General features: G+C 34.2%; 1 protein-coding gene across 4 annotated transcripts in view; it reads right to left on the bottom strand.

The window, feature by feature from the left end:
• Window positions 1–25,509, bottom strand: part of LRRC9 (leucine rich repeat containing 9) — a 151,214-nt gene that overhangs the window by 119,161 nt on the left and 6,544 nt on the right. For 3 of the 4 annotated variants that reach the window (XM_055097651.2, XM_055097652.1, XM_034937640.4), the window contains exons 2-8: window positions 23,784–23,864; window positions 23,289–23,507; window positions 20,714–20,854; window positions 20,090–20,153; window positions 19,735–19,805; window positions 13,210–13,392; window positions 7,087–7,242 (exon numbers count right to left, since the gene is read on the bottom strand). In XM_055097651.2, coding sequence (XP_054953626.1) covers window positions 7,087–7,242; window positions 13,210–13,392; window positions 19,735–19,805; window positions 20,090–20,153; window positions 20,714–20,854; window positions 23,289–23,507; window positions 23,784–23,831 — 882 coding nt within the window. In that variant the 5' untranslated portion in view covers window positions 23,832–23,864. The remainder of the gene's footprint in view (window positions 1–7,086; window positions 7,243–13,209; window positions 13,393–19,734; window positions 19,806–20,089; window positions 20,154–20,713; window positions 20,855–23,288; window positions 23,508–23,783; window positions 23,865–25,509) is intronic. The other variant, XM_055097653.1, reaches the window with a different exon arrangement.

The raw sequence follows: 25,509 nt of genomic DNA, 5'->3' as shown, positions 1-25,509 counted from the left end.
GCCTGTTAGAAGAAAAACTAACAAACAGAAAGCAACAAAATCAAGATGAACATAAAGGACCCCCACACAAAACCCCATCCAAAGGTCATCAGCCTCAAAGATCAAAGGTAAATAAATCCATGAAGATGAGGAAAAACCAGCACAAAAACGCTGAAAATTCCAAAAACCAGAATGCCTCTTCTCCTCCAAATGATCGCAACTCCTCTCCAGCAACGGCACAAAACTGAACAGAGAATGAGACTGATGAATTAATAGAAGTAGGCTTCAGAAGGTGGGTAATAACAAACTCCTCAGAGCTAAAGGAGCAAGTTCTAACCCAAAGCAAGGAAGCTAAGAACATTGATAAAAGGTTACAGGAACTGCTAACTAGAATAACCAGTTTAGAGAAGAACATAAATGACCTGATGGAGCTGAAAAACACAGCATAAGAACTTCATGAAGCATACACAAGTATCCAGAGCTGAAATCTATCAAGCAGAAGAAAGGATATCAGAGATTGAATATCAACTTACTGAAATAAGGCGTGAAGACAAGATTAGAGCAAGAAGAATGAAAAGGAATGAACAAAGCCTCCAAGAAATATGGGACTATGTGAAAATACCAAATCTCTGGTTGATTGGGGTCCCTGAAAGTGATGGGGAGAATGCAACCAAGTTGGAAAACACACTTCAGGATATTATCCAGGAGAACTTCCTCACCCTAGCAAGACAGGCCAATATTCACATTCAGGAAATACAGAGAACACCATTAAGATACTCCTCGAGAAGAGCAACCCCAAGACACATCGTGAGATTCTCCAAGGTTGAAACAAAGGAAAAAATGTTAAGGGCAGCCAGAGAGAAAGGTCAGGTTACCTACAAAGGGAAGCCCATCAGACTAACAGCTGGTCTCTCTGCAGAAACCCTACAAGCCAGAAGAGAGTGAGGGCCAATATTCAACATTCTTAAAGAAAAGAATTTTCAACTCAGAATTTTGTATCCAGCCAAACTAAGCTTCATAAGCGAAGGAGAAATAAAATCCTTTACAGACAAGCAAACGTTGAGGGATTTTGTCACCACCAGGCCTGCCTTACAAGAGGAAGCACTAAATAGAGAAAGGAAAAACCAGTACCATCCACAGCAAAAACATAACAAAATATAAAGACCAATGACACCATGAAGAAACTGCATAAATTAATGTGCAAAATAACCAGCTAGCATCATGACAGGATCAAATTCACACATAACAATATTAACCTTAAATGTAAATGGGCTAAATGCCCCAATTAAAAGGCACAGACTGGCAAATTGGATAAAGAGTAAAGACCCATTGCTGTGCTGTATTCAGGAGACCCCTCTCACGTGCAAAGACACACATAGGCTCAAAATAAAGGGATGGAGGAATATTTACCAAGCAAGTGGAAAGTGAAAAAGAAGCAGGAGTTGCAATCCTAGTCTCTGATAAAAGAGGCTTTACACCAACAAAGATCAAAAAAGACAAAGAAGGGTATTACATAATGGTAAAGGGATCAATGCAACAAGAAGAGCGAACTGTCCTAAATATATATGCATCCAATACAGGAGCACCCAGATTCATAAAATCAGATCTTAGAGATCTACAAAGAGACTTAGACACTCACACAATAATAGTGGGAGACCTTAACACCCCACTGTCACATTAGACAGATCAACAAGACAGGAAGTTAACAAGGATATTCAGGACTTGAACTTAGCTCTGTACCAAGCAGACATAATAGGCATTTACAGAACTCTCCACCCCAAATCAAGAATATATATTCTTGTCAGCAACACACAGCACATATTCTAAAATCGACCACATAATTGGAAGTAAAATACTCCTGAGCAAATGCAAATGAATGGAAATCATAACAAACAGTTCCTCAGACCACAGTGCAATTAAAATAGAACTCAGGATTAAGTAACTCACTTAAAACCCACACAAAAATATGGAAATTGACAACCTGCTCCTGAATAATACTGGGAAAATAACAAAATTAAGACAGAAATAAAGAAGTTCTTTGAAACCAATGAGAACAAAGAGACAACGTACCAGAATCTCTGGGACACAGCTACAGCAGTGTTAAGAGGGAAATTTATAGCACTAAATGTTCACAACAGAAAGCTAGAAAGATCTAAAATCGACACCCTAACATCACAATTAAGAGAACTATAGAAACAAGAGCAAACAAATTCAAAAGCTAGCAGACGGCAAATAACTAAGATCAGAGCAGAACTGAAGGAGGTAGAGACATGAAAAACCCTTCAAAAAAATCAGTGAATCCCAGAGCTGGTTTTTTGAAAAGACCAACAACATAGACGGACCACTAGCTAGACTAATAAAGATGAAAACAGAGAAGAATCAAATAGACACAATAAAAATGATAAAGGGGATATCACCATTGATCCCACAGAAATACAAACTACCATCAGAGAATACTACAAACACCTTTACACAACTAAACTAGAAAATCTAGAAGAAATGGATAAATTCCTGGACACATACACCCTCCCAAGACTAAACCAGAAAGAAGTTGAATCCATGAAAAGACCAATAACAAGTTCTGAAATTGAGGCAGTCATTAATATCCTACCAATCAAAAGAAGTCCAGGACCTGATGGATTGACAGCCACATTCTATCAGAGGTACAAAGAGGAACTGGTACCATTCCTTCTGAAACTATTCCAAACAATAGAAAAAGAGGGACTCCTCCCTAACTCATTTTATGAGGCCAGCATCATCCTGATACCAAAACCTGGCAGAGACACAACAAAAAAAGAAAATATCAGGCCAATAACCCTGATGAACATTGATGCAAAAATCCTCAATAAAATACTGGCAAACCAAATCCAGCAGCACATCAAAAAGTTTATCCACCACGATCAAGTCAGCTCATCCCTGGGATGCAAGGCTGGTTCAACATAAGCAAATCAATACACATAATCCATCACATAAACACAACCAATGACAAAAACCATGATTATCTCAATAGATGCAGAAAAGGTCTTTGATAAAATTCAACAGCCCTCCATGTTAAAAACTCTCAATAAACTAGGTATTGCTGGAACATATCTCAAAATAATAAGAGCTATTTATGACAAACCCATAGCCAATATCATACTGAATGGGCAAAAGCTGGAAGTGTTGTAGAAGACAAGGATGCCCCCTCTCACCACTCCTATTCAACATAGTATTGGAAGTTCTGTTCAGGGAAATCAGGCAAGAGAAAGAAATAAAGTGTATTCAAATAGGAAGACAGGAAGTCAAATTGTCTCTGTTTGCAGATGACATGATTGTATATTTAGAAAATCCCATACTCTCAGCCCAAAACTCCTTAAGCTGATAAGCAACTTCAGCAAAGTCTCAGGATATAAAATCAATGTACAAAAATCACAAGCATTCCTATACACCAATAATAGATAAGCAGAGAGCCAAATCATGAGTGAACTCCCATTCACAATTGCTAGAAAGAGAATAAAATACCTAGGAATACAACTTATAAGAGACATGAAGGACCTCTTCAAGAAGAACTACAAACCACTGCTCAAGGAAATAAGAGAGGACACAAAAAAATGGAAAAACATTCCATGCTCATGGATAGGAAGAATCAATATCGTGAAAATGGTCATACTCCCGAAAGAAATTTATAGATTCAATGCTATTCCCATCAAGCTACCATTGGCTTTCTTCACAGAATTAGAAACAAACTACTTTAAATTTCATATGGAACCAAAAAGGAGCCTGTATAGCCAAAACAATTCTAAAGAAGAAGAATAAAGCTGAAGGCATCATGCTACCTGACTTCAAACTATACTACAAGGCTACAGTAACCAGAACAGCATGGTACTGGTACCAAAACGGATATATAGACCAATGGAACAGAAGAGAGACCTCAGAAATAGCACCACATATCTTCAATCATCTGATCTTTGACTAACCTGACAAAAACAAGCAATGGGGAAGGGATTCCCTATTTAATAAATGGTGCTGAGAAAACTGCCTAGCCATATGCAGAAAACAGAAACTGGACCCCTTCCTTAAGCCTTATACAAAATGTAACTCAAGATGAATCAAAGACTTAAATGTAAAACCCAAAACCATAAAAACCCTAGAAGAAAACCTAGGCAATACCATGCAGGACATAAGCATGGGCAAAGACTTCATGACTAAAACACCAAAAGCAACATCAACAAAAGTCAAAATTGACAAATGGGATCTAATAAAACTAAAGAGCTTCTGCACAGCAAAAGGAACTATCATCAGATTGAACAGGCCACCTACAGAATGGGAGAAAATTTTTGCAAGATACCCATCTGACAGAGGTCTAATACCTAGAATCTTAAAGGAATTTAAACAAATTTACAAGAAAAAATTTACAAATTTGCAAACAAATTTACAAGAAGGATACGAACAGACACTTCTCAAAAGAAGACATTTATGCTGCCAACAAACATATGAAAAAAAGCTCATCATCACTGGTCATTAGAGAAATGCAAATCAAAACCACAATGAGATACCATCTCATGCCTGTTAGAGTGGTGATTATTAAAAAGTCAGGAAACAACAGATGCTGGAGAGGATGTGGAGAAATAAGAACACTTTTACACTGTTGGTAGGAGTGTAAATTAGTTCAACCATTGTGGAAGACAGTGTGACATTTCCTCAAACATCTAGAACCAGAAATACCATTTGACCCAGCAATCCCATTACTGGGTATACACCCAAAGGATTAGAAATCATTCTCCTATAAAGACACATGCACATGTATGTTTATTGCAGCACTATTTACAATAGCAAAGGCTTGGAACCAACACAAATGCCCATCAGTGATAGACTGGATAAAGAAAATGTGGCACATATACACCATGGAGTATTATGCAGCCATGAAAGAGAATGAGCTCATGTCCTTTGCAGGGACATGGATGAAGCTGGAAGCCATCATTCTCAGCAAACTAACACAGGAACAGAAAACCAAACACCACATTTTCTCACTCACAAGTGGGAGTTGAACAATGAAAACACTTGGACACAGGGAGGGGAACATCACACACCAGGTCCTGTTGTGAGGTGGGGGGCAAGGGGAGGGAGAGCATTAGGACAAATACCTAACGCATGCGGGGCTTAAAACCTAGATGACAGGTTGATAGGTGCAGCAAACCATCATGTCAAATGTATACCTATGTAACAAACCTGCATGTTTGCACATGTATCCCAGAATTTAAAGGAAAATAAAAGCAACAACAACAACAACAACAACAGATAAATTGTACTCTATAAGGGAAAATATATATAAGTGGAAATTTACTAGTTATCTGTACTCCTCTATAATAGATATATCCAGCTGTTAGAAAATAGATTAAGCATATTCATTAAAATATATATATTTGTATATATCTATAGCCATTATTTTTCTCATTTGCAGATTTTACTTAATACATGCATTTGCACATGAAAATAGCGGATATAAAATGATATCCATATATTGATCTCTTGTGATTTTTATGGAAATAATCTTTTTTATTATTAATTTTAATTTTAATTAAATTTTATTAATGTTTTACTTTAAGAATATTTTTCTAATTATAATAAGAACTGCTCACTTTAAAAAAGCATTAAATATATTTCAAAACCTCGGTTTTTAATATTAATAGCTACACACTATTCTGTCTTGAGTATATAACTCTTCTCTTATTAAACATTTAGATAGTTTCCAATTTTTAAATTATTAATAGTGCAATGATATATATAAATATTTATATATATCCTTTTATATACATATTTACAATAGAGTGCTAGAAGTAGATTTACTGGGTCAAAAACTCAGCATTTTTAGGCTGTTATACATATGACCAAAGTTACACTTCCATAAGTGGTATCTAGTGTGTCACATCCATCTTCACCAGCCTGAGTACTGTCATGTGTCATACTTTGACAGTTTATAGGTGAAACAGTTTCTTGTTATCTTAATTAACATTTGGAAATTAATCATCAAATTGAGTTCGTTCAAATGCTTATTAGTCATTTTTATTTCTACTCTTGTAAAATTCTAGTTTATGTACTTTGCTCAATTTTTCTATTTAGACATTTACCTTTTATTTTATTTTACATATGAGCACCTTTTTATACTAAGGATATTGACTCTTTGTCCATCATGTTTGTTGAAGACATTTTTTCAGATTTTCATTTGTTGTTTACATTTATTATTTTAAATACAAAAGCATTTCACTGGTTTTTAAAAAATCAAATCTACATTTTATTCCTTGTGATTCCTAGTATTTCTTTCATTTAGCAGGCTGAGATCAGATAAATATATCCATCTATATATTTATTCTTCAATTTTTCATATTTTCATTTTTACATTTAATTCTTTTTTTTTCCTACTGGTATTTACATTTGGTAAAGTGCAAATGAAGGAGCCAACTCTCCAGCTCCCAAATAGTTTGACTATTTTTGTAACACCATTTGTTGAATAATCCATTATTTCCTCATACTGAAAAAAATACAGGAATTACTATATATACAAGATTCCGTTTTGAGTTAAATAATGCTTACTTTTTCAGGGTCTACTTTTAGTAAAAGAAATCCAATTTATTCTAAATAAAAATGCATATATACTACTAACATATAGCTTGATTTAAAGTTCCCACTTTGTTGTATACCTTAATGTTATTAGGAAAGGGGTTTTTTTTTTTTTTTAGCACTTTAAACAAGAAAATGAATTTTGAGCACAGCCTACTGGCATCTAATAAAAACACAGCTGAATAAGTCTAATAATTTTTGTAACACTCTAAATCATATTGAAATACTCAGTTTTTTTAACAAAATTCATAATTTAATAAGCCTATACCTTTTTTGAATTGCAGATTTCTAAGCACAGAATGTAGCTTAGTTAAGTACCTGGAATCAAAACTTTTTTGGGGGCAAGCTTAACTTGAAATTCAGTAGTAATTACATATGTGTGTGTGTGTGTGTGTGTGTGTGTGTATTATATATGTGTGCATATACATAATTTAAAAGATATTGCTTGCTATCTTATCTAACGGTTTTCTTAAGGTATGGCCACTGGAATTTTACATTATTAAATCTTACAGTTTTCTTCACAAAGCTGAATAATTTTACTCGTTCTTCTGGCAACTTTTGTAATTTGCATTTTCGATCATTCAGTTTTTCAAGGTCTTCTTTAAGATGCCTCTGAAGAGTTTTTATACGCATATTATAATACATTATTTTTTTCATTGCTGTGGTCTAAAAGTAAGAAAGAAAACAACAAAAAATTAGCTAAAACAAATTATAGGCAATTGTTAGTGGTATTATATAAATACAGTATGATCTATATAACAATTTAGATGATTTGCATGCTTAGTTACTAATAATGATGATAGCTGGAGTGACAATGGCTACACAGAGTTGTATATTTAAACTTAATACAAAATATAAAATTCCAAAGATTTCCTTTGTGAGGCATAAAGTGTGAGGCGTATTCACATTTATTTCCAGGATAACAACAAAAAGAGACTACAGATAAAATTGAACGTATAAACTAGTGTAGGTAATGAGGTAGTACAATTAGAGCAAACATATAACTCATTATTCCTATTTGATTAACTCAGGGAATAAAAGAAATTAATAAGAATTAAAAGCAAATATAACATTACTCAATTCGTTTTTTAAAAGCATGGCTAAGGAATATAATTTTTTTTCAAATGTATAAAAGAATGTTTGTTAGGCTGAGCAAATTACTAAATGTCTATCAAATCCATTTATCTTGCGTTCCTTAATAACAATGCATCATTCAGTTATTAATAAATTTATCATGATAAATTGATTAATTCCATAATTAAGAAATGCACCAGCTAAATGGTGTTTGAGAGTTATGTTAGTTAAAAAGAACTATCGGAGGAGACCATAAACAAATTTGAGGCATTATAAAAAATCTGACATGGTTTTGTTTACCTGAAATAATGAAAGCGAATAAGTTGGAAGGCTTTTACACTCTTAGACATATATTTTCTACAGATGCAGTCTTTTCTTATGAAATTTACTTAGTATGGAGTGGATAATCAAGATCCTAATATAATTATCTGGCATAAAAGACAGAATAGGAACAAATACATAGTATGATGAGAGGCCAAAATAATCCTCTTTCCCCATGCATATTATGAAGTACTGCAACTGAAATCACCAAATTCCCCTGCCAGAAATAAAACAATTATAACAAAGAACAGTTAAGAAAAAAATTTGTTTTAGGATCATGATAAACTGATTAAGTATATCTGATAAAGAAAAGCTTAATTTCTGAAGTGCAACTGAGTTAAAAGAAAAAACCGTAACTTAAGAAATGGGAAATGGTGTTTCTTGATTTTTTTTTTTTTTTTTTTTTTTGCCTATTTGGAGACAATAGGAAATCCAATACAAAATTCTGTGGGTCAGTGACAGCTAAAAATAATTCTAATAAATTTTGAAAACTAAAACAACAGGATATCCACATACAGAAGAATGAAACTAGACCCCTGTCTCTCAACATATACAAAAATCAACTCAAAAAATGGACTTAAATGTAAAACTTGAAACCATAAAACTACTAGAAGAAAAGAGAGAAAATGCTTCAGGACGTTGATCTAGGCAAATATTTTATGACTAATACTTCAAAAGCATGGGCAACAAAAACATAAATAGACAAATGGGACTATATTAAACTGAAAAGCTTCTGCACAGCAAAAGGAAACAATCAACAGAGTGAAGAGACAACCTATGGAAGGGAGAAAATATTTGCAAACTACTCATCCAATAAGGGTCTCATATCCAGAATATACAACGAACTCAAACAACTCAACAGCAAAAAAACAAAATACAAAAACACCAACACATACGCACACACAAATGAAACACACACACACAAATAATCCAACCAAAAGGTGGGCAAAGGAACTGCATAGACATTTCTCAAATGATACCATACAAATGGCCAATAGGTATATGAAAAAATGCTCAACATCACTAACTAACCATCATGGAAATGCAAATAAAAATCACAATATAATCTCACCTAGTTAGAATGGCTATTATCAAAAAGACAGAAAAAAAAAAGAGAAAGAGATGCTGGCGAGGATGCAGAGCAAAGAGAACTCTTTTTTTTGAGACGGAGTCTCACTCTGTCACCCAGGCTGAAGTGCAGTGGTGTGATATCGGCTCACTGCAACTTCTGCCTTCTGGGTTCAAGTGATTCTCCTGCCTCAGCCTCCTGAGTAGCTGGTATTACAGGCACCTGCCACCACGCCTGGCTAATTTTTATTGTATTTTTAGTAGAGATGGGGTTTCACCATGTTGGCCAGGCTGGTTACAAACTGCTGACCTCAAGTGATCCACCCACCTGGGCCCAGAAAACGGAACTCTCATATGCTGGTAGTAGAAATGTAAATTAGTACAGCCACTATGAAAAACAGGATGGCGTTTTCTCAAAAAATTAAAAGTAGAACTTCCATAGGATTCAGCAATCTCACTCCTGGGTATTTATCCAAAACAAAGGAAATCAGTGTATCAAAGGGATACCTGGACCCCCACGTTTACTGCAGCACTATTCACAATAGCTAAGATTTAGAATTAACCTAAATGCCATCAACAGGTGAATGGATAAAGAAAATGTAATATATATATATCACATTACACACACACATATGTGTATACACATGATGGAATACTGTTTAACCATAAAAAAGAATTAAATCCTGTCATTTGTGGCAACATGGTTGAGCCTGGAGGACATTATGTTAAGCGAAATAAGTCAAGCACAGAAAAATAAAGACTGCATGTTATCACTCACGTATGAGAACTAAAAACATTTTTTGAGCTCATGGAAGTAGAGAGTAGAATTGTAGCTATTGGAGGCTGTAGGCAAGGTAGTGGGGAGGAAAGAATGGGGAGAAAGGTTGGTTAAGGGTACAAAATTACAGCTAGATAGGAAGAATAAATTCTGGTGTTCTGTAGCACTGCAGGGTGAATATGGTTAACTATAATGTGTATATTTTCAAAAATCTGGAAGAAGGGATTTTGGATGTTCATGACAGAAAGAATAAATGTTTGAGGAGATGAATATGGTAATTACCCTTATTTGATCACTATACATTGTAAATGTGTATTGGAACACCATTGGGTATCCCATAGAATACATAGAATTATTGTGCATCAACTGTAAATAAAAGGGAAAAAATAACACAACAAGAGAACTTGGGATGGAGTTAATTTGGTCAGATAAAATACAGGATGCCAAATTAAATTTGAATTTCAGATAAACAACAAATAATGTTTTAATATACATAATACTTACTAAACTTACTTATACTTATTTAATTATCCCAAAACATCTTTATTATCTAAAATTTAATAGATATTTTATTATTAAATATCTATTAATAGGTTATCTAAAATTTAAATTTAACTTGGAATCCCCCTAGGTGGGATAAAAAAAAGATTAAAACATACTAGTTTTATTTTAATTTTTTTGAATAAGCAATATATTCACATTTCAAAAACCAAAAAATTTGATTTATACAATGAAAAGTGTACTTCCCACTTATGTTTCCCATCTTCTCAGTTGCCCCATCTTCCACAAAAAACAAATGATTTTAGTGTCTACTATATCTTACCATAGTTTCAACTTTTTCTAATTTATTAAGAATGTACCTGTATCTTCATATAGAAACAAAAATTATGATATTTTACTATTTCTAAACTTTTTCAAAATCACTTATGTCATAAAAATAAATAAGAGTTATCAATAAGGGTTTTTTTTTGTCCTTGTTTGAGAGTATATAGTAAGATTTTGGGGAAAGAGGGAAGACTATTTTATAAACTGTAACTATATAGCAAATCAACTTTGTAGGCTGACCACATGCAACTTGCTTTTTGTATTTGGACTTTAAAAAACTAATGTCAAAGTCACGTTCAAAGACTTTGGTAGAATTCCACACCTGTTAAAACAAACTTTTAAGAAAAAGAAATTAGACTAATTATAATGCTAAATTCAGTTGCATGTTTGTACTAAGACAAAATTTGATCCCTTTGCATCTTAGGTGGCCAAAAAAGAATTCAAAGTCATAAACAGAATTATATTCAACTATAGTTTCATAGCACTTATTTTTATACTACTTAACAATTAAAATGGGCTTTTATGTACATTAACTCACTGGCTCCCCAAAACAACCCTGTACTGAAAAGCAGATACTATTTTCATCATCTTCGTTTCAGTTCAGAAAACTGAGCTCTTCAGTAGTGGCACATTCAGTTGGGGGCTTGAATCCAAGTCTTCTGATTTGAATCCATATGTTCTTCCCTCTGTCTTGCACTAACTCTTTGGTGGTCCTCCTGGTAGGTTCTGACTTTACCTGCCACTTGTAGTTTACACAAACTAGTTCACAGTCATAGGTGAAAATCTGAAGAATCAATAGCACTCTGTTCAAGAGTTTATCACAAAGAACTGCCACAATTTGTCTCATGCATAGTAGGGAAGAAAGCATTTTATAAATCTATATCAATCCATAAATTAAAAATACTTTGAATTTGAAAATCATTTTGGTCTGAATCAAAAGTTGGACTATAGTATATATCCTATTTGTGCCTTAAAAGGTAAAGGGAGGATAAATATTTTATGATAAGAAAATGAAATATAATGACTTAATTTAAGATGTCAGAAACTGTCTAACAATTCCTTTTTTTGTTCTTTATGCTACTCCTGACGTTTACAAGACTGAACCAAATGTATGAGAATCTCAGTCAGAATGAACCTGCCTCTCTTAGTTCTCCTTTTCAGTCTCCTCTGCAGGCTCCTTCTCTTCTACCCAACATTTAACACCCAAGTGACACACTTTCTCTTCTATACCATTCCCTCGGTGACTCATCCAGTCCACAGCTTTAAGTACCAACTTTCTGCTTTCAATTATCATATTTTAATTTATACCCCCAATCTAGGAAACTCTCCTACATAGTAGACTCATATATCCAACTACTTACTGAGCATGTCCCCTAGGATATTCAAAAAATTGTTCAAACTTTACATGCCTAAAGTTATCATGATTCTTCCTCCTAAACCTACACCTCCCATACTCTTCCTCATGTCGTCAAATAGCAACTTACTCTTTGAATTGCTCCTGCCAATATCTTGGAATTATTCTCTACTTCTTTCCTCTGTACTTAATATTCAATCCATCAGTAAACCCATATAGGTTCCATCTTGTAACTGCTACCAGAATCTGACTTCTTACCACTTTCTCTATGAACATGCATCGAACCATCCACATTGCTCGTCTAAGTTACTGGAATAATCTCCTAACTGGTCTCTCTGCTTTCAACTTTCCCCCTCTAACTCTCTATTCTTAATCCATTATTCAAAAGGATCCTTTTAAAACATAAGTCATCTTAGTCCCGCCTCCTCTGATCAGAATTTTCCAGTGGACCCCATCTTCCTCAAAGTAAAGACCAAAGTCCTTACAACAGTCTACAGTCTCACATAATCTGGCCTCTACCACTCCTGTCTTCATCTGTTACTTCTCTTCCCCTGATGTCCTCAGCTACTTAAACTTTCAGAGAATCACAAACCATCTTTAATTAGATTAAAATCTACCTAATCCTTGGTAGACTACCATAAACCATAGATATTTTCTAATTTTGATATGTAATATTCCAAAGGAGAAGTGGTTGTTACATTTCTGTTATTTAAGCTTTAATTTATATATATATGTATGTATATATGTGTGTATATATGTATATATGTGTGTATATATGTATATATGTGTATATATGTATATATGTATATACGTATATATGTATATATGTATATATATATACACGCATATATATATACACGCATATATGTGTGTATATATGTATATATGTATATATATGTATATATATGTATATATATGGCACTAGTCTAATTATTTTTAACACTGATTTTTTTCAATTTCCTTGTTTTGTATAGATTAGAAACATTATTATTCTATTATTTCACCTTCCAGTACTGTCATCAAAATTAAGATTCTAGTATTAATATTATTATTTATATACTTTTAAGTGTAATATCCAGTTCACTAGGGCAAAAGCAGACTTGGCAACAAGAACTGAACTGATAATCCTACCTACCGTATGTGGACATGGCCAGAAAGAAGCCGTTAACTAATAAAACTGAAATCACAGATGCCTGATTAGGGATGTACTTACATCTGCCAGTTCCTTGATTTGCTTTGCTGACACATCCAATGTGTCAAATCTTTGAAGGCAAGGCAAATGATATAATACATGTGTGGAATAATTACACAGAAGACAAACTGGATTGGTTTTATATTGAGGGTCATTCAGACATAAATCCTTTAAGCAAGGCAGCCTGGTTAAGTTCGTGAGTTCCTAAAATGCCAGCAAAGATAATGTTCAGTTAATTGTGACTGTCATTTCTAAAGGCAGTATTTGAACACCTAAGATCAGCCATAGTCTAATGCATTCTAATTATGCGCTTAAATACATTAAAGTGATTTAGATGCCTAAAATGTTTCTCTCTATTGAAAAACAAGCTAAATTCCTGAAGAAAATATCAACAATAATTAAACAACATGCTACACCACTATGCCTTTTAAATATTTACTAAATCATGTATTCCAGCTGGAACCTTGAAGCCAGTGATGTGAGCACATTTATTCATTAATACGTTGCTTCCCCTACACAGCCCCTCTTGCTAATTGCCCCCAGGATACCTGTAGGTCTCTGCTTTCTTCACCCCTATTTCCTGTACTTATCACCTAGAAACACTCCTCTTCATCCTCGCTGCCTCCAGATCTGCTCTACTCATTAAAGGCTATGGGATCCCCTGTTCATTACAGTCACCATGGAATTCCTGATTTTTGTTTTTTTTGTTTGTTTTGTTTTTTCCATAAACACCTGTTTTACCTATTATGGTCAACTAAAGCCTAACTTTCTTTTGAGGGCCTCAGTTTTCTCACGACCTATGGATGAGGAGGGATTGATATGCACTCTCAGTCCAATGTTTCTCCTTAACATATTTTTTCCTGATGTTTAAGTCATTGTTTATACTTTCCTTTATTTGTCATCTGGCTCTTGATTAACTCTTCAGTCTTGCCTCTTCCTGTTTAAACCCTAATATTTTATGATTTAGCCATATTGAACCAATTGAAGTTTTGGAATGTGCCAAGCCCTATCTTGTCCTTAGACCTTTACTCATGCTGCTCCTTTTGAGTGGCCTGAACTTCACCCCAATTTCACCTTTTAATCTGTCAGAGCCCAACCCAGTGTCATATTCCCTGGGAGCCTTGTTTCATACCCCAGCGTTAGGATAGATGTTCCTCCTATGAGCTCTTTTAGCCACTGAGCTTAGTTTTGGTATGGATTTTATTATACCCTATTGCCAAATGCTTGTGTCTATAAGCCAAGGGTCTATATGGGCTTTGGTCTCCAGTCTACAAACAAAGAATGTTATTTACATTTTTTAAGTATTCAAAAAAAACAAAGAAGAATATGCAGTAGAGGCTACATGTGGCCCACAAAGCCTGAAATATTTTCTATTTGGCTTTTTTTTTTTTTTTTTACAGAAAACATTTGCTAACCCTGTGATAAACTTGTGAAGAACAAGGTTTGTGTCTTGTTTAACATTGTATTCTCAACACTCAGCACTTAGAACACAGCAGGCACTAAATAAATATGTAAAGTAAATTAATTATTACTTTCAACCAACTTCGAGGATATCCTCATACCTTTCTCATTACCAGGATGGTGCCTGAGGTAAGAGGGTACTGTGGTGGGGTCAAACTTGAAAGGATGCAATGCTAGCTAGAAAAATCAGAATCAGAGTTAAGGGAAATCCAAAGGAAGAACTAGGAAGCATTAGGTCTAAAGCTATAGTAAAAATGGAATGGAAAAGAGAATAGTGAAGTCAGGTTGCTGGAAGCAAGAGTAATACAGGTTGAGGCAATTAATGTATTTCCAAACTCTCTCTGGACAAGTGAGATTGTGGCTCACTGGTCTGACCTGAGGCTTGGGCTGAGCCTATGCGGGGAGGAGGACTAAGCAGAGTTGCTCTAAAAGGAAGATTTATGGACAGAGCTGTGCAGAGAATTATTTGGTCAAATTCTGCAGGGGCAAGAAGGTAAACCACTTGATTACTGGGTTGCTATGTTTCCTTTGACCGTTAGTCTGAGCTAGCAGATGGTGGGTATAAACTCTGAAGTCCTACACAGAAATCCCCCAACTACATTCCAAATTCAGGTGACACTGGAGTTTACAAAGGCACAAAATCTCACTGAAAATTAGTGCTCTGGTGCCTGGTATGGTTGGAAGGTGGGCACAGAATTGATTCAATCACCACCATGATAAGATAGTTATCTACTTAGGGTAGGAGGAAAGGTTAGAGATAAAAATCTAAGATAATAGTGTTCCAGGAATATTTTTAATATGAAGATAGTAAAACTTCCTGTGAATCACGTTCAATGTTTTTATGATAGTCATAATGCCATAAAAAGCCTTTTTAAATATTATGCCACACAATGAATTTTTATAATAATCCTGCTATCATCATTTTTAAAATGAAGATACTGAAATACAGCAGTTCAATGTAATTAAAGTAATGGTAATAAAATAATAAAAACAATGGATCTGTTGAGTCCTTACTATGTGCTGGTCACTATTTAGGTACTTTACATTGTTATTTCACCAAAACTTCATGTTCCACCGTATTATGCTGCCTCTAGTATGAGGCAGAGCAAGACCTGAGAGGTCTTTCTGTCTATGCAGCCATGGCTTATAACCACCATAAGGGTGCCATGGCTAGCCAGAGTAAGATAAACTTCCATATAGTTTCTTGGCAGGGCAATGCCTTATTTTCCCAGAATCTTGAACTAATCTTCTTCAGCCTTATGTCATAATTGCTTCCCTTGCTGTGATCAAGTCACACAGTATTTCTAGTTCCTAGAATCTGCCATACCCCTTTCAACCACCTTGAGCCTCCACACATGCTCTAACTTTTGCCTGGAAGGGTCTTTGCCTGGGCAACTCCTACTCACGTCTGATATCATTAGCTGCAACATTAGCTCCTCAAGGATGTCTTGTCCTGACATCCCAAACAAGGCTAGGTCTCCCTTTTATATGTTCCCACAGCACTCTGAATTTAATGTTCATAGCTCTCTCTGATCTCTTTTGCAATTTTAGCCTATTTTAAGTATAAAGCTTTATGCACATTTCACATTATTTTCTTGGAATAGATTACTAAAAGAGGAATTGATAGGTCAAAGGATAGAAGCCTTTTTAAAGGACTTGGTACACATTATCTAAATGCTTTCTAGAAAAGTTCTATCATTTTAATGATTACCAATGTCATATAAATGCCCATCTTATCCTAATCTTTCTAGCACAGAGTAACATGTTTATAAAATGTTGACTATATAAAATATTATCAATTTATTATCAATTACAATTATATCTTTTTTTTTTTTTGAGACCTAGTCTCACTCTGTTACCCAGGCTGTAGTGCAGTGGTGCAATCTCAGCTCACTGCAACCTCCACCTCTCAGGTTCAAGCGATTCTCCTGCTTCAGCCTCCTGAGTAGGCTGGGATTACAGGCGCCCACCACCATGCCTGGCTATTTTTTTTTTTTTTTTTAGTAGAAACAAGGTTTCACCATGTTGGCCAGGCTGGTCTCAAACTCCTGATCTCAAGTGATCCACCCGCCTTGGCCTCCCAAAGTGACAGGATTATAGGCGTGAGCCACCATGCCCGGCCTTATATCATGTTTTATTTTTCATTTTGTTCATTCTTAGTAGGATTGAAAATTATTTTATGAATCTACTAGTCATGTGGAGTTCAATTCTATGAATTATCTGCTCACTTATCCTTTATTCTACTGGGTATTTTAGATTATTTGTTTCTAATTGATTTAAAAGAGCTCTTTTAAAAGTAAGAATTATTTCAAAGGTTTTTTGTTGGTTTGTTTTAATTTTATGATGTGTTTACCAGCCTGATAATTAGAATTTCCATATAGTAAGTATGATTTAAAGATTTAGTGTAGTATCTTAAGCTGGCAGAACTAGAAGGGGAAAGATACACATGTGTGCACGTGCATGCGTGCACACACACAATCTTGTTATCTATCTTACTGCCTGTCCCTGTCACAACTGTTACCATCCTCTCAGTGTCTCTGGTTTCTATCATGGCTTCTTTTCCACATGTTTAATCTGATCCCTTATCTGATGGTCTCAATGTTGGTAGAGACAATTTGCCATGGCCCTAAGCATCGCTTCACACTCTTGCTTGTTATGCCAAGATTGTAAGGTATGACTGCTCTTTACCCATTTCTCAGTGTTGTGTGTACAGATCTTCACCTGGATGGCCCCACTGGTATTCTAAACTCAACATATCCAGAACCAGATACATTATCTTCCCCTCACCCCCACCAAACTAGCTATTTTTTTTTCTGATTTGTGTATTTTTTGAGCTCTAAGAACTGTAATCACAGATTCATTTTGGACTCTCTAGTTCTTCACATTCTACTAGCTGTGAAATTCTGCAAATTCAACAACCATAATGTCTCTTTCATCTATTTCTTCCTCATCTTTCCTCCTCCTCCTCTTCTTTTTTTCTTTTTTTTTCTGTTAACACTCCAATTCATAGTCTCATAATTTCTCATTTAGATTATTCCTGGAATCTCCTGACTGGGTTTTCTTCTTCTAGCTGTTCCAAATCAATAAACACTAACTCCAGATCACTATCCCTAAAGAACATTTCTGATCATATCACTTTCTTGCTCAAAAATTTTACAGCTCTCTGTTGTCTATAAAATACAGTCTATATTCGAGACCCAATTGACCTTTCTAGTGTTAACTTCCAATATTGCTATATATACTCTATACTCCAGTCAAATGACAATGCTGGTGTTATTCAAATATACCCCTTGATTTCTCACTTACCTGCCTTTGTACATATTGTTTTCCCCTTCTTAGAATGCCCACGCCCTGCTACCCAGAAGATCCTCCCACCAATGCTTGTTCAAATTCTGTTGACACTTCAAAGTTCTTATCAAATATTTCCTCTTGAATTTGACTAATACAATTTTGTTTACATTTCTTTTTAAGGGACTTAATCTGCCTCATTCTATAGCTTTTTGGTATTTTTATATTTTTGCCTGAGTAAAAGAATGCCTACTTTAATACTTATGAACTCAAAATTATTTCTATAGTAAATTTACCTATCTTTCTTCAGTATTTTCTAGAGGATGTGTTTGAATATGCACCTTCAATCTTACACTGTCAAAATTATAAATGCCACCTTTTAACCAACATTATATGTGATAAACATTAAGTCCCTTTATTTGGTTGTTTCTCTTTCATTCATGTTCTTGAAAAATGTTTATTGAGATTTACTACATGTCCAACACTGTGTTAAGGATTGTGGATACAGCAATGAAGAGAACAGGCAAAGTTCCTGTACTCAGAGAGCTGGTATTCTAGTAAGGGATGTGCCAAAAGGAAAAATGAAACAGTGGCACTGTGATAGGGAGTGCTGCAGGTTGGGGAGGTTGTGACGGTTTTCCTATTACACCTAAATTGGGAGGGAAAGGTGTCACTTAGAACACAATATTTTGAAAAAGACTTGAAATAAACGATGAAATGAGCCATGCAGGTATATGAGGAAAGAAAATTCCAGCAAGTGCAAAGGCCGTAAGATTACTGTGTGCTAGGTATATTCAGACCAGTTTGGCTGAAACTGGACAAGGGAGAGAGTGGTAGAAACTGTAGTCAAAGAGATAGGTAGGGGTGGTGGGGTGGCTAGATTAGGTAGTCTTATGGCCCCATTATATGAAATGTCTTCTACTCTGAAATAGATGAGAAGGCGACGGAGGGTTTTAAGCAGAAGGGTGATTTTTATCTGACAGATTTTTAAAGGTTCCATCAGGCTTCTGTGTGGAGAACAGATCTATAGTAGGGAAAGGACAAACACAGGAAAAATTGTTAGGAAGATTTTTTTCATTAATGCCGGTTAGAGATGATAGTGTCTTGAATCAGCTTGGTAGTGATGCAGGTGGTAAGAAGTGATCAGACTCTGGACATATTCTGAAGGTGCACCCAGTTGTACTTGCTGATGGATTGGATGAGGGTATGAAGGAATAAGAAGAGTCACAAATGACTGTAAGGATTTTGGCTTAAGTTACTGGAAGAATGGAGACTCCATTTAGAGAGGTGAGGAAGACTGCAGGAGAAGGTCTGGTAGAGGAAAAATTAGTTTGCATTAAGATATGTGTACAGTTCTGGAGAGTTGTTAAGGAAAGTAAAGGTACTAGTTTAAAGGGTAGATAAAGGGTATTTAAAGTCTTAAGGCATGATGAGATTATTTAGAGAATGAATGCAGACAGAAATGAGAAAAGATGTCAGTACTGACCAAGGGCAGTCCATATCTTAGATGCTAGGAGAGGATGAAAGAACAGAAACTGAAGAGATGTAGCCAGAAAGATTGGAAGAAAACTAAGAGAAAATGGTATCCTAAGAGCCAGGTAAATAGTTATTTGTTTGGTTTTAGTAGTGTCAGATCATTAAGGCCAATGTAGTCAGATGACTTTCAAATTTCCTGGAGCATCAGTCCAAAATAATGAACTTATTCCTTAATGGGGGACTTTTTAGTACAGTTTCTGCAACACAATGGTTCATGATTCAGGATGATAAATAAAAATTAATTATTCCACTTAAACATACCTTGAAAGAACATATTTGGTTACCAGAAAGGTTTAATCTTTCCAGTTGTTCATTGGAGTCAAGACATCGACCTTTAAAAAATAGATGAAAAGAATTCAATTATTTTACCTTCTGTTCATATTCTGTCATACTTCTGAGTTGTATGTAGCCATCGTTTCTTGCATATAAATAGACTAATGGTACCATTGTATAATTAGTAACCACTGATTAATGAGTAATATTTTCACAGGTTTCAATATGCTTTGCAAATGTCACAGAAAAAAGCCTAAAAGAAAAAAAATCTAAGCATGTGCTTTTTATATTGATAAAAAATGATTATAGCATTATCTCAGATTCCAAATGAAATAGTACATACCAATGCTATTTATTAGATTTCCAGCAAGGTTGAGATCTTTTAAATTCTTCAAAGTTTGCAAACCCTAAAAATTTAGACAACATATAATTTAGAACAGATAATTAAAATTAACATTTACAAATCATCTCTGATTAATCTGGTTAGTTCTGCAGGTGCTCTGAGCACAGGGTACTTTGTACTCCACAAGCACAGAAGGAAATGAGTGCCTCCAAGAAGCCACCTTTGTTCTCTATACTGGAACTCAGAATTATTGGAGGAGGGAACAGGAAGCGGAGTAGAGAGGAAAAAAGGAGGAGTAGGAGGAAAAAGAATACATCACACAGAGTATATTTATAATCGTAGGCAAGTTATGTAACTTATCTAAACCTCTTTTTATTTTTAAACCTTCAAAGAAAGAATAACAATGCCCTACCTCTTAGCCTTGTAAAGAGTAAAGAAAGTAATGTACACAATGCCCTCTGTACCTTATAAAATGCTATATACATGTTAGTTCTTTTTGACAACAATAATTGTACTAGTCATGAATAGTTTGGCCTTTAACCACAATATGATCTTGAACATTGTGGTTTAAACTCTACAGTAGTAACTGGCTTTACATATAGATAATTGAAATTATTATCTTACCTCAATATTTTTAATTGTATTGTGGTTCAGCCAAAGAACCTTCAATTTGATTAATTTGTCTAAATTTTCTATTTTGGAAATGTTATTAAAATATAAATATAGTTTTTCCAAATTTCTACATTCTTGAAGACCTTCAATTTTCTGTAAAAGAAAAGGAGACTGAATAATGTTAGTTTACGTTTTGCTATTAATCCTTCCAATGAAGTAGGTTTCTAAGTATATTTTCTTTTAAATATCATATTTTATTGCAAAATCAATATCCAGCAAAATGAACTGTTTTAAAAGAAAAAAATATATTCCATGTTTTCCACTTAAATACAACTATTTTCAATTTTGCATGTTCTCTTTAAATTTTGATCAACCCTATATCTATTTATATGTGGTTATAATTGTAATCATATATATCACATATCATATTTCTATATGGTTATGATTATAATCATATAGAAATGATTATGATCATATGGTTATGATTATAACCATGTAAGCACTTTATAATCCTAATGCACACACAATTTTGTGGGACTCTTTAAATTAAGACTAAAATGTTTTCATAATCCTTCAAATTATATTTAATAATTATGAAATATTTCAAGTTTATAATAATTTTCTGAAAAATTACCTGATGTATGGCATATTTATGTTTCAAATTTTTAGTTATAAATAATGCTGCAACAAGTAGCTTCGTGCATATGGTTGTTTTCTGCTATTGAGTTAACTTTTCTAGGATAAAATCTTAGTGTAGGGACTTCTAAGACAAAACGTACGCCCTGTGCATTTCTGTGATGGCTCTTGATGTTTTGCAATATTTCTTTTCAAAATAGATGTCATAATTTCAACACAGCCAATAGTGTCTAAGTGGACCAATTTTATTACTACGTAGTACTGGTTATGATTTGATTACTAAAAAGTAGAATATGTTTATGTTTTAATCCCTTATTTCTGTTTTTCCTTTGCACAAATCAATTTATTTATTTATTTATTGAACTTTTATTTTAAGTTCAGGGGTGCATGTGCAGGTTTGTTATTTAGGTAAATTTCTGTCATGGGGGTTTGTTGTACAGATTACTTTATCACCCATGTATTAAGCATAGTACCCATTAGTTATTTTTCCTGATCCTTCTCCCACCCTCCACCTTCAGTAGGCCCCAGAGTCTGTCGTTCCCCTCTGTGTGTCCATGTGTTATCATCATTTAGCTCCCACTTCTAAATGAGAACAGGTGGTATTTGCTTTTCTGTTCCTGGGTTAGTTTGCTAAGGACAATGGCCTCCAGCTCCATCCATGTTCCTGCAAAGGACATTATCTTGTTCTTTTTTATGGCTGCATGGTATTCCATGGTGTATATGTACCACAGTTTCTTTATCCAGTCTACTACTGATGGGCATTTAGGTTGATTCCATGTCTTTGCTAGTGAATACTGCTGTAATGAACATACACGTGCATGTGTGTTTATGATAGAATGGTTTATATTACTTTGGGTATATACCCAGTAATGGAATTGCTGGGTTGAATGGTATTTCTGTTTTTAGGTCTTTGAGGAATCATCACACTGTTCTCCACAATGTTGAACTAATTCACACTTCCACCAACAGTGTATAAACATTCCTTTTTCTCCACAACTTTGCCAGCATCTGTTATTTTTTTTTGACTTTTTAATAATAGCCATTCTGTCTTAGTGTGAGATAGTATCTCACTGTGATTTTGATTTGCATTTCTCTAATGATCAGTTATTTTAAACTTTTTTTCTTATGCTTGTTAGCCACATGTATGTCTTCTTTTGCAAAGTGTCTGTTCATGTCCTTTGCCCACTTTTTAATGGGGTTGTTTGTTTTTTCCTTGTAAATTTGTTTAGGTTCCTTATAGATGCTGGGTATTAGACCTTTGTCAGAGCATAGTTTGCAAAAATTTTCTCCCATTCTGTAGATTGTCTGTTTACCCTGTTGATAGTTTCTTTTGCTCTGCAGAAGCTCTTTAGTTTAATTAGATCCCATTTGTCCATTTTTGCTTTTGTTGCAATTGCTTTTGGTGTCTTCGTCATGAAATCTTTGCCTGTTCTTATGTCCAGAATGATATTGCCTAGGTGGTGTTCCAGGGTTTTTATATTGGGTTTTACATTTAAGTCCTTAATTCATCTTGAGTTTAATTTTGTATATGGTATAAGGAAGAGGTACAGTTTCAATCTTCTGTATATGGCTATCCAGTTATCCCAGCACCATATATTGAATAGATGGTCCTTTCCCCATTGCTTGTTTTTGTCATCTTTGTCGAAGATCAGATAGTTGTAGGTGTGTGGCCTTATTTCTGGGTTCTTTATTCTGTTCCATTGGTCTGTGTGTCTGTTTTGTAACAGTAACATGCTGTTTTGATTTGATTTGCTTTGATTACTAAAAAGTAGAATATGTTTATGTTCTAATTCCTTATTTTTATTTTTTCCTTTGTACAAATCAATTTCTAGCCTTTGTTCATTTATCTGTCTTAACCCATGCCTTATGCATATATTTCAATGAATTATTTTTCTAAAGCCAAATAATTCAGAATAAAATACTCCATGTGAGGTTTTATGTTTACACTTACCTCTATGCAGCACTCAGCAATCCAAAGTTCTTTAAGTTGTAAACAAGGCTCTAACCCTGAAATTTCTTTTATATCTTGAGCAACAATGGTAAGACTCGTTAAATTAGGAAATAATGATAATCCAACTATACGAGGATACCCTAAGAAAAACATCTCCAACTTTGATGTATCTGATCCTTCTTGTCCAACCATCTCATAAGATAAGCCATTGCACAAACACTGTTTTAAAGGAAAGAAATTTGGTCATTACCTATTTTAAATAATTAAAAGATGACTTTTACCATTAGAAATTATAAATTGTTAACTGCACTGATGCCATTTTTGTAATCTCACAAGAGAGAAAGTTATATCACATATATGATTATTCTCTGCTTCCAAAAGTCACTAGGTAGAGGAAATGACTAAGTAACCCTTCCAGCTCTAGAAAGGAGCATAAAAACTTTCCATTTTATATTACTGCAAATGTTATTTAAAAGAAATTTGACTTTGACTCACCAGTTCTTTAATTATTTCTTCTTGGTTTAGGTTTTCACTTTCAATCATCTTCCATTAAAAACAGTGATAATAATATTATAACTGTTAAGGAAAATGAAAAAATGAAATAAATATTAAAGTCATTGTCATTCCAAGTTGAAATAGACCTTAAAGCTACTGAGGTTGAACCACCCAACTGTAGTTTGAAATCTTCACATAGTATATTACCAAGTATCTGTATAAACTCTGAGGGAGTTTTCTGTTAGGAGGTTATTTTTTATTTTAATTTTAAATCTCTCTCTCCATAATTCCTTCCCTTTTGTTGTCAGTATACCTCCTGGGTATAACTTTTTTTCCACACGATGAGCCTTCAATACTTGAAGAAAATGGTCATCTCTCATCTACACTCTTATCTTACTCCCAGTTCAAGTTGTTAGTTCTCTCACTATATACTCATGTTTCTCTCCTTTGAACAGGCTCTGGTTGTCCTTTGTATTACACTGCGGTGTCTAAACGTGAACACAGTTCTCTAAGTATACTTAGACTGCAAAGAGAAGAATCCTTAGGGCTTAGCAACATTTTTGGCATAGTAATAAGTGTTTATTAAAATAAATACTCCAACTTCTCCTTCATTCTAGAGAATATGAACCAACTAATACTTCAGTTGGATGAAACTTAATCCAACTTTCATAATTTGTAATATTTTCTGTATATTATTCCAGATACATACTATCTAAAAAATATAAGAATCCTGCCTTTAATATAATGAACTGACAAAGCGAGATTTAGAAAATGGTATACAGTATAATCCCTTTCTTTACAATAACAACTCCCCCATAGGCATGTGTGTATACATGTGTATATATGTAAATGCATGTATAGGTATAATTATTGTCAGGAGAAAATATGGAAAGATATATACTAAGTTGTTAATATGAGTTTCCTTAGAGGCAGGTGAAAGCCTTTGTGGCCAGAATACAAATGTAAAGCTGGATGGGAGAGATCTAGGCAAAAATGGAAAAGAAAAAATGATACTTTTAAAAAAGCATGTTTAGAATTGCCTAGTATGAATGTATAGACATTTATTTATTATTTCTACTATGGGTACACATTTTGACTGTTTCCAGTTGGGGGTTAAATAGTGCTTCTCTGAACATTTTGTCATACAGGTCATAGCTACAAATTTCTTTGGGGTTTCTACCTAAAAGTGGAATGAGAAAGAAACAACTACTGTTATTTGCAACATAAGTGAGTTTCACGTAAACAAATGTTGAACAAAAGAAGAGACACACAATGAGTAATACTCATAATGAGTATGACTCAATTCATGTAAGATTTTAAAACAAACTGTAGTATTAGAAGTTAGGATATTGGTTACCTTTCAGGGAAGAGCAACTAAGAGGAGGCAAAAAGAGGGGCTTATAGAGTGTTCATAACAATGTATTTTTTGATCTAGGTGCTGGTTATGTTCAATTTGAAAATAAAATTAGATACCTATGATGTGTGTGATTTCTGGATGTATGCTATACTTCAATGAAATTCTACTTAAATTTTTATTTTAAAGGCATTTATATGCTCATTTTTATTCATTTATGCAAAATTATGTACATGTGCTGGTATATACATAAATTAAAATGTTAAGAAAAAAGATGATGATTTGAGTCCATGTATTTACCTATCTTCCCTCCCCAAATCCCACTAGAATGACTACAGAAATATGAAAACAAGAAAAGAATATAGCAGTGCT

Source organism: Pan paniscus, chromosome 15 (genome assembly GCF_029289425.2).
Source record: "Pan paniscus chromosome 15, NHGRI_mPanPan1-v2.0_pri, whole genome shotgun sequence".
Lineage (NCBI taxonomy): Eukaryota > Metazoa > Chordata > Mammalia > Primates > Hominidae > Pan > Pan paniscus.
The sequence above is the reverse complement of the archived record's forward strand: the minus strand, read 5'-3'. Positions and strand labels throughout refer to the sequence as shown.